Genomic DNA, 11,275 nt, shown 5'->3' on the forward strand with positions numbered 1-11,275 from the left:
AATAAACGAAACAAGATTTCGATCAGGTATTTGTGGTAGTACATTCTTTTTTTTAACGAAAATATTTACAGATAATAATAAAATACTGAATAGTCGATCTACCCTATCTATAATTTTGAAAATTTGTACTTGTAATCCTCAACAGAAAATAAAAGTGCCAATATTTGTTTTCTTGCTTAACCATGTGGTTGTAATTTGATTTTTTACAAGGCGTTGGATAAGTCAACGAACCGGTTTAACGAATCAACATTATGTCAACAAACAATTATATTGACGTGAACATTAGTATTCTAAATTATTCATACCCGTATAAGGCAGTTTATCTTACCTCCTATACATTTCTAGGAATATGATTGGTTAAAAACGACCTCGTGGAGACCATGTATATTCAATATTAGGTTAGTAGGGAGGCGGGGCTTATTTCAATACACGGTTAGTAGTGGATTAACGACTTAGGCACTGTTTGATTATTTAGAAGTATTGTTGATAATAGATATTTATCGTTTACATTAGTTTTTAGTGCAGACCGATTGAAGAAGGTTCTTAAAATTGAAAACTTGAACACTTTTATACAGAAATAAGAAGATGTGTTATGATAGCAAATAAGACAACTTTAGTCTTAATGCAACAAATAAAGATAGTCGGTAAGATAAATTCGTTACATAGTGTGCTAGTGATCTAATATGATATATACAGGGTAAGTAAATTCCATATGGGGTTCCAGCTTCGCTCTCACCCTATATGGAATTTACTGACCCTGTATATATCATATTAGGTCACTAGCACACTATGTAACTAATAATATCCGTCATGCTATACATTAAGTAAGATAACTACAAAACAAAACTACATTTGCAAATATGTTGTACCCGACTCGCTTCAAAACACGTGAAAACATTACAAGTATTACTGTTGATAATTGAAAAGTGAAGTGAAATGATTATCATTAAAATAAAATCAGAAACCTTTATTGTAGGCAATATATGATTGGAAATCATTTCGCAGCAGTTCTTCATGAGTCAATGAATAAATGCTTGCCCTTAATGGCAAAAGAAACCGGAGCATTTAATCCAGAAAATTACATAGATCTAATGGTGTTCAATATTCTTAATGCTGTGTGTTTTGGGAAAAGGTAAGCAATAAATGGATATGAGTGGAATTTGTTAGCTTACACCTTTCAGGTCAATACTATAATTGGAAAAGATAAATGCATGGACGTTTAAGCTCGCATTAAAAACATTTCTGTCAGTAATTGAAATAGACATAACAACGCTCACTGGACCCAAGCTTACAGTTATCTAAATGCAATTTGAAAAACAATTAAAATATAAAATTATATTATTTTGAATTAAAAAAACAACAACAAAAAATCTGCAAAACATTGTTTTCATCTTTGGAATCCGAACAATAAGCAATCAAGTAGATATTTTGCGTCAGATGTAAACATGGTAAAAAGACAAGTGTAGGCTGCATGCGTCCTTCAGATTAAAATAAGATTTGAAAAAGGAAAATTTCAGGTGTTACATTTGAATATATATAATGGAGAAATAACATACAAGTACAAACAAAAGAAAGAAAACCCTAAAAAGGTACATACTTGATAAATATAAAGAAAAAAGATGTAGTATGATTGCCAATAAGACAAGAGACCAAATTAATAACCATTGTTATAAGGCAAGTTAATTTTTGCTTTTACTCACAAATGATTTGAGTTTGAATTAAATCCACATTGTAGTGGTTATGTGCTGTCATCTGTTACGGAAGCTCCGTTTAGCAACAAAGAAAGAGTTTTATTGCATTGGTATAAGAACGTTTTACTGATAAAAAAAAATACACGCCCCTATCGGTTTACTCCGCTTTGTATTGATGTCATCTTCTCATGTTTTCTATAGGTCTTTAATTCAAATATTTGAGGAGTAATAACTGCCTACATATATTTACACAACTTTTATAAAACCTGTTGTTTAACGCATTTTTTTAATTCTTAGCGTATGTGAGTTAGGCGGTCTTCATTAGGTAAAGATAGAGGCCAAGGATATCAAAGGGAAATTCGAACTCATAAGTCGAAAATAAACTGGCAATGCAATTTCCAAATGAAAAAGACAAACAGACAAAAAGCAAACAACAGTAAACAAATAACAATTTTTAACAGAAACAAAAAGAGAAAAGAATCACGAACCCTACTAATTCAGTTCACCGCAGATTTAAAGAATCTTAACATTTTTATGTTGACAAAAACAGATCTATTTAAACCTGAAATGTGTATAATTGTAATTTGATGTAAGCCTTTATAATGCATATCTATTTTAGCCTTGTATGAAAGTTGCTGACTAAAGTGTTACTTTAGCTAATTCATAAAAAACAAAATGATCTAGAAAAGTGCGAATTATCCAGTAAGGTTGTAGAACATCTTTTTTTCTTCTTTTAGTGTTGACCTAGATGATCCTGAATTTGTGACATTTATGAAAATTGACCATGAATTGACAGAAATGACAGGGAAAGGTTTCGTTGAAGACATGTTCCCAATTATGTATAAGATATGGACAACAAACAAGTACAGAACGGTTACCAAATTGGCGGATGAACTTGTTTCTATAGTCACAAAGAAATTCAACGAACACGATAAAACATTTAACTCTGGTATGTCAACAAGCTTTGTATGTTTACACAATGCCCTTTGCTTAAGATAAGTTGTTATGACTTTGGTGTTGTCATGAATATCAATTATATGGTAATTTTTATAAATTTACAGTTAGCAAAAGATTATGGACTTTCCGAATTGATTTTCCTCTAAGTTCAGTATTTTTGTGATTTTACTTTTTTTTATTCGAAATACTATTCCAGGCATAACCTTAGACGTATGTGGCACACTTTTTTGGAATTTTGGGTCATAAATGCTCTTCAACTTTGTACTTGTTTGGCTCTATTACTATTTTGATCTGAGCGTCACTGATAAGTCTTAGACGAAAAGCGCGACTGGCGTATTGATTTATAAGTCTGATACCTTTGATAACTATTTATGCATAATGTTTTATATGGATTCCCATTGAACTGTTCTTCACAGCTTTATCTTATATATGACTGTATGCGATGGAAGTTTATATTACTAGAACATAAATAAAGGTTAAAATTGTGCAACTAACAAATATATCGTAATTATTAGATTTTCTCTCAAAAGATCTGTAAAAATCTTGACTGCAAACAATTGTTACAATGTATTGTTTATTTAACAAGTAATATTCGCATTAATGATTTCAGACAAAATAAGAGATTTTACTGATTCCTTGTTACTAGCAAGAAAAGAAGCAGAACAAGAAGAGAAAGATGAAGTGTTGTCTCAGTTAACAAACACACATCTAAGACAAACGCTAATGGATATATTTAACGGTGAGTTCACAAATATGTGGCACATTAAGATCACATATGTTTTCATTTTTATTTATGGAATTGTCAGTTTATTTTCGATCTATGAGTTTGACTGTCCCTCTGGTAACTTTCGCCCCTCTTTTGCAAAAGAACGAATATACTATGATAACCTTTAACATTAAATTCTTACATAAAAACCTTGCACTCACTTAGACAAAAAGCAAAACAATAATGCTCTTATTGTTGTTGATCACCTAAATGTCACAACAGGGACCAAAAACTCACAATTCATTGCAAGATTAAGGCCGTGTTCACATTGACCTAAATTCGGTGTTGTGTTAGTGTAACTCACACGTAAACTAAACACAATTGCGTTCCCATTGATAAAACTCAATGTTTACATGTAGTTTCAATCATGTTTTATCTACACACAGTCGATAGTCAATGTAGGCCTTGTGTGGGTTAAGTGTACACAAAACAAGGCATTTAGAACATTAGTTTTACCCTGTATACATTTAAGGAGGAAACCATTTTTTTAGTAAAATTGATATTTTTGAAAAAAATTAGTACAGTTCTTTACAGAAATTGTTGTCTAAATTTTAAAGGTTTTTTTTTGGTAAAATTAACGTACTTTATTAACCCCTGATCAAGACTCAAAGCAGCATCCTCAGGCAGCATCATTGCCGAACCCATAAGGCAGCAACCAATTGATTTTCGGGGGGGGGCTATTATAGTTGAGTATAAAACATAAAGGCAGGGGGTGGGGGGTGGTGGGCTATGGATTTTGTTTTGAAAAAAAAAATTTGCAGTTTTTGGCCGTGAAAAAATTTTTGTTTGTTTCACCCTCAGCTGCCATTATATATAATGCTAAAATTTATTACGACCAAAATTTGTCCTGAAAAAAATCTATAGCCCACGCCTCCCTTCCCCTCAAAAGGTCTTGACGAATCGACTTGGCGTACACAGAAATATTTGCCACTGGTCTTTACTCAAACAACGATTCACACATAAATGCATGACTTATAAAGAGTGTGAGGTAAATGATATCTTTGTCTAGTATTTCAGATCCGTTAAAAAAAACAACGTTACCCTATTCCTTTACCAAATACTCCTTGGAGAAGAAATACCATTTGAAACAAATATATCAATCCTTTTTTTTCGGCTGTAAGCACGCTGCTACAGCTAACGTTTTCTAATGCGTAATCGAGACATCTCTAGTATATTCAAACTACTGCAAATTATAAAAATGGCTTTCATAAAGTAGCAACCATTTAACTTAAAAAAAGGGGGAGGCTTTTTTTTTATCTGCGTCAGATTTTTATCCGCGCGTACGTTTTTATTCCGTTTGGGTTTTTTCGATGCTGGTGATCAAATACTTTTTTTCCCAATATTTAACACTATAATGTATGGGGAAACTCTTGATTGAAATTTTTTTTTATCATCTGAATGACCAGATTTTTTTTTTTATCAAATTTGAGATCGGAATATTTCCATCCCCCCTTTTGAAGTCAAATGGTCGTACCGTTACTGCTAGAAAAATTGTCCGAAAACTTTGAATGCAGTTCTACGTATAATGAACATTTAAATGACATATAGTTTACAAGTGTGAACAAATCTTATGTACAGGTGATTAAACAAGGTGTACAGATGTGAACAAATTTAATGTGAAACCAGTGTCCATTACATTAAACTAATAGTAAACATGTTTACTGTACACGGCGTTTGGTGTGAACACGACCTAACAGATTAAGGAACCTAACATGTGTAACAGACAAAGAAACATATCAAATTTATTGAAAAAGAACCTCAATGTATGTTTGTACGTGATTCTTTCATTCATGTCATTTGAAACAAATTGAAAACAAAAATAACTAACTCCAAGTAAAATTCATAAGGGAAAGTCCCTTATGAAATGGCAAAATCAAAAGCTCAATCACATCAAACGCATAAAAAACAACTGTCATATTTATCGCTTGAGACAGACATTTCATTATGTAGAAAATGGTGGATAGAACTTCTTATTTTCTTGTATTAATTGTGAAAAAATTAAACAATTATAACATGTATAAGTTTGACTTGATATGTTTTGGCCCCTAAAATTGCAAAAAAACAGTAAATATTGTTTATCCCTCAAAATTTGTCTATTTCGCATTTAAAAATGAATAGAGGGATCGAATATTGTTACTTGAGTAAAAGATTTTTTTTTTTATCTAAAATGTCAATTTCACAACTACCTAAGATATAACATTTCACTTATGTATCATTTAAGAGGGACCCCGTCACTTGACAATTCTAGTTACAACCCATGCCAAACAATCGATTATAGGGGCATTAGTTGGAACAGGGAACTAGTTAATATGGTGGAGTTATACACTTCGTAAACACTCAAGTCTGATCTAAAACAACATAAGAACAAACTGAATTCATCATTTACAAAGTGTTTTTTTATAGCTGGCATTGGTACATCAAGAGTAACGTTGTACTTTGCTGTACGATACATGGCTGGGTTACCAGATATCCAGCGTAAAGTTCAGGAAGAAATAGACAGAGTTGTTGGTGAGTATCATAGTGTTTGGCCCTGTCACTTTAAAAGCTTTTCATGTATTCTAGAGGACAACTGTTGTATTTCTTGTCTGAAACATATTTGGTATTATTTTTTATCTCATATTGATTTTGTCAATCTCTTGGTATCCTCATTTTCTCAATAGATGCGAGTTTGATTTATATAAAACCTCATTGTATGAACTCTTTTTACCGTTTGTCTCTGAACGCTTAACAACAAACAATCGATCATTATCATTATTTCTCAACCCAAATGAGGTAAATTCAATAGAATAAGATGTTATGATACCAAACCTTTAAGAAGTATGTTGCCGAAAATGATATAATATTAAATAGATATAGGAAGATGTGGTGTGAGTGCCAATGAGACAACTCTCTATCCAAAAAAAAATGTACGGCCTTCAACACGGAGTCTTGGCTCACACCGAACAAAAAGCTATACTAGATTTTAACAGTTTATAAAATTCCAAATATATCGTAACCAATGTTTGTAAAATAACAAAAGATTATATTTAGAGAACGTGAGCACTACAATCATAACCGTAATCCATATCGTTAATAAAAATTTAGCTACCAATCTCATTGGTAGAAAATAAAATGACAACGCCATGACTAAAAAATACAAACAGACAAAAAACAGTACATAAAACACAGCGTAGAATTTATCTTCCAAGCAACACGATTCCCACCTAAAACTGGAGGAGGATCTTATTTCTCTAAATGTTCGATTATTAAAGTCGTTCGATATAATAAGAAATATAACAAAATAAAACGTTTCTTTTTTTAACATTTATCATGATATCTGAACTAAAGCACTAGCAATTGCCAGCTGCCAACATTTCATATATTGGAGTAAAACGTATAAACCCGCCACATTCTTTGTGTGCCTGTCCCGAGTCAGGATCCTGTAGTTCAGTGATTGTCGTTGGTTTATGTCTGTCATATTTGTTTCTTTAATTGGTAAATGTTTCAGATTATTCTAGTCGTGGCCTTTCATAGCAGACTATAGATATATGGTTTTCACTTTGTCAAAGACCGTACGTTTGCTTATAATCACTTACATCAACTTTATTTGAACTTTGTTGGATAGTTGTTTTGTTGACAATCATACTTCATGTTCGTATTTTTGTATAATACATGTAGTCTACATTTTTCGTACAAATTTAAATGTGTGCTTTTATGTCAACCTGTGTTCAGGAAAAGATAGACTACCGACGATCACAGACAGAGAACATCTCAGTTATACAGAAGCCACCTTGCATGAAGCCATGAGGCTTGGTACAGTTGTTCCCGTAGGTCTGCCTCATAGTACAATGTGTGATACAAAAGTTGGTAAGTATTGAAATTATCAAACTTACAGCGTGGTCTCTGATCTTTTTGATTTGAAGACTTAATATATTGTAATTATGCAGTTGCAGCCGAATTCGATTAGTTATTGCACCTTGTTGTATGCTACATTTCTTTTGTTTTGGACAATATGAAGTCAGACATCTTTGCTGATTTTGTATAAACTATTTTCTCATATGTGTGGCATCATTTAGTGCAATAGTCTTTGTCGTATCGTTACTGTACTAACAAGATTACATTAAGATAAAGGATAATTACCGATTCACATGCAGTTCATTCATAAGTTGATTAAAAAAATGAAATACATGTAACTCTGTCTGATGTAAGACATGAACAGAAACCAATTCCCAGTAACAATAAGCAGGGGTACCCTCTAGTAAATAGTTATCAAAGGTACCAGGCCGTTAATTTGATTCGCCAGACGCGCGTTTCGTCTACACAAGACTCATCAGTGACGCTCACATCAAAAATTGATCATAAGAAAACAATTTCTTTTTAATACTTAAAAGCTACAAATATTTTAGATATTTTGATTGTAAAAGATGTGGTTTAATAACAGTCACCCCATCCCAAAGTGACACAAATAGTTAACTTTTAATTACCTACTTTTCATTTATGAATGAATGTAATGTTATTGTTAAGGTTCATCATAACAAATCGACAAATATGGCAGTATTTTCACCTCTAAAACTACTCAGTGTACAGACCTACCTGTGAAGTTTGGAAAGTTTTAAGGCCTGACATCCACTAGATATATGACAGTTAAAGGCTTTTTGTGCTCCAAAAAGGTAAAACGTTTTGAATTTTGATGGGCATTTTTTTCCTTCCTGCAGAAGATGTAAAAATTAGCACAAATTTACAACTTCTAGTCCAATCAAATTGCTTGAATTTGCCTCAATTTTCATAGTACATACTTTTCCCGTGTACTAAGTAACTCCGCATGAATGACCACAAGGGTAAGATTTCATTGCATCGTAATCAAGATATTAGAACAAAAATTGCTACTGGCTATTTTGAAATAAATCATGTGTTCCAAATTTAACTAAATAGTTTGTAATTAGTTTTCAAACAGATTTTTAACATCCTACTAATCAATCTTTTCATCTAATTTTTCTTTTGACAATTAAAAGCTTCTTTCATTAAAATAAAGAGTAACAATTATGGTTCTTTATACCTTGATTAAAGTACAACCCCATCTAAAATTTGTAATCCTTTATCTTCCATGCATTTACTTTGTACACAAAAAGAGTCAACCATGAATCTTTTGAAGGGAAATTATTAATAAAGCAATTTGATATATTTCGTCATAAATTGGTCGATTATTGATTGCCTTATGTCCAGTGAAAAATATTTCATGCATGTAAACTATCCACTAGACTACCTATGGTTACATACCAGGGGCAGATCCAGCCATTTTTAAAAGTGTTTCAACTAAAGATATGGGAGGGGGGTCCAACTGTTTGTACTCATTCAAAAGCATTTCCAATATAGTTTTAGTTTTTATGTGAAATTAAAAAAATGTTTTCAAGAATCTAAAGCTGTCACTGCAATTTAAGAATTGTCTGCTTTTGGTCAATTTTATTTTGTCATCTTACCATGGAAATAAGTACATGTATACTAAAACACGGCTTTATATCAATAAACATACTAACACCAGCAGCTACCTTCTTTTCATTCTAACGTCAAGGGCCTTTTAAAATCCAATTTTTACAATGATATTAGAGAGTAGATTTACAAAACTACGTAAGTGAGCTTCATCTAGTCAGCCACAATATGTCAATAGACTAATTAAAGGATTACTCAAGTTGTAAATATGCGCTAAATTGGATAGTGTATAGAAAGGTGTATAATATGAAACTAAGAGCTCGGGGGCAAGCCCCTCGTTCTAAGTTTCATATTATACACCTTTCTATACACTAACCGACACTAAACAACACCTGAACTACTTTGATACTGTCCACTCAGATAAACTCTTTAACTCACCTATAAATGTGAAGATATCTATTATCCATGTCAATCAAGGACAATCAATACAAGACAAACCAGTTCTTACCTGAGAGGGAGCATCTCAAAGTTATATCCCAACTTAGTTTATTTTTACACCTTCTACAGGAAAGAAAAAAATGCCCAATAAAATCCAAAAAATATTTCATCTTTCTGAAATGCAAAATACATTTAAGTTATATATCTAGTGGATGCTAGGCATTAAAACTTTCCAAACTGCACAGGTAAGTCTGCACACAGACTACTTTCTGAGTTAAAAATTCGGCCTTACTTGTCTATTTGTTTTGGTGAACCTTAAAAGGGGAAGGAAACTAAATTATTATGTTATTATTTACAGAGAATATTTCTTATTATAAATCAGTCATCATCATTTCTGTCTCCTTGTCAAAAAAAATATTAGAAGACGATTAATTTGGTATATTTCATCCACAGAAATAGTTGCCATATTTCTCAAACTTGTGACATCATTACTTCGTTATCTATTGAGTTTTGATTCGGCAACCGTTTAATACATAATTGATTTTAAACAGTCGTACAAGAGGGAACTTTAGGGCGTTTTAACGGTTAATTACTAAGACAAAAAAAGTCAAGTTATAATTGAATCATAATCAGAGGATATTAAGTCACAATGCTATAGCTTCAGATGAGTAAGTATCAGCGTTATTTTATAAGTTAGTTGGTTGAGTTTTTATTTTGAAAGAATGTTGTGATGTTTGAAATTTTCAGCTTAAATCTGAGATTTGTCTGTAAAAATTTATTGGAAACAAAATTTCATATCCATCTCAAATAACTGCACATATTACTTGTAGTGGTTTATATTTTTTAGGAGGTTATGATGTTCCACAGGATACAGTCGTTATGATTAATCACTGGGCACTTCATCACGACCCTAACTATTGGAAAGACGTTGAGAAATTTGATCCGACACGCTACCTCGACGAAAATGGAAAGCTTGGTATGAAACCAGAAAGCTGGTTACCATTTTCTGCAGGGAGACGTGTATGTCTAGGAGAAGTGGTAGCTAAACCAGAACTTCATTTGATTTTTGCAACGATAATGCAAAGGTTCAAGATTACATTACCCGAAGGAACCAATCTGGAATTAAAATTAGGCGGATCTAGTAGTAATACACAACCTGCTCCGTTCAAAATCATTGTTGAAGGCAGAATAAATACATGAAGATGAATCAATCTTAACTGATGATCAGAATCTATAATGAAATAAACAATGAAAATATAATCATTTTGTTAAATATATAAAAAAAAATATAGATTTTTCTTATTAGAAGTGTTTGCAATCTATCTCTTTTCTACAGCTGACATATGAAATTCCACAAAAATTAATAACTATTGAATGAGAGTTCTGATTTATTAGCTCGCATCTAATAGTTATTCTTTTTTGTGATAGTTTCATATATCAGCTGTAGAAAAGTTTTATTGGTCACAAATAAAACAGTTCAAAACTATTCTAATATAAAGGACTAACTACGAATTTAGAAAAACAGAACTTTATAAAGAACATCTGAATACTTTTAAATCTCGATCTGTCTCTGAAATTCGTTCTATCTTTCAAAACATTTGACTTTAAAACCTTGTATACAGTTCCACCATTACCCATTTTGTTCATCGTATTTAACCGTATGGTTACTTAAATGTTAACATCATACATTGAAAAATTATTACACCAGGGTTTTCGATATCACAAACTGGTCAACACATTTACTAAATTTTATCACCGGTATAAGGTGATAAGGAAATAATTCGTAAAGATAATTCAACATGCAGACATCTTATACGTTCAGGTATTTCACATCCAATCTTTTGTGGTAATATTCTTTACAAAGCACAAAAATGTCAGTATTCATCTCAAAAGCTTACAAAACCCCTTAAACAGACTTATTAAGAAGGGATGTAGTTACGATACTGTTGTCAGGTCATTAAAGATTGCATATTTTGGCTTTAATATTGATTCACTTACAGGGTCTTTGCATCGGAAC

General features: G+C 31.9%; 1 protein-coding gene across 1 annotated transcript in view; it reads left to right on the forward strand.

The window, feature by feature from the left end:
* Window positions 1–10,566, forward strand: part of LOC143049739 (steroid 17-alpha-hydroxylase/17,20 lyase-like) — a 109,606-nt gene extending 99,040 nt beyond the window's left edge. The window contains exons 7-11 of the mRNA XM_076223436.1: window positions 2,429–2,640; window positions 3,259–3,387; window positions 5,818–5,922; window positions 7,126–7,260; window positions 10,106–10,566. Coding sequence (XP_076079551.1) covers window positions 2,429–2,640; window positions 3,259–3,387; window positions 5,818–5,922; window positions 7,126–7,260; window positions 10,106–10,458 — 934 coding nt within the window. The 3' untranslated portion in view covers window positions 10,459–10,566. The remainder of the gene's footprint in view (window positions 1–2,428; window positions 2,641–3,258; window positions 3,388–5,817; window positions 5,923–7,125; window positions 7,261–10,105) is intronic.
* The last annotated feature ends 709 nt before the right edge of the window (window positions 10,567–11,275 follow it).

The sequence above is a fragment of the Mytilus galloprovincialis genome, chromosome 10 (genome assembly GCF_965363235.1).
Source record: "Mytilus galloprovincialis chromosome 10, xbMytGall1.hap1.1, whole genome shotgun sequence".
Lineage (NCBI taxonomy): Eukaryota > Metazoa > Mollusca > Bivalvia > Mytilida > Mytilidae > Mytilus > Mytilus galloprovincialis.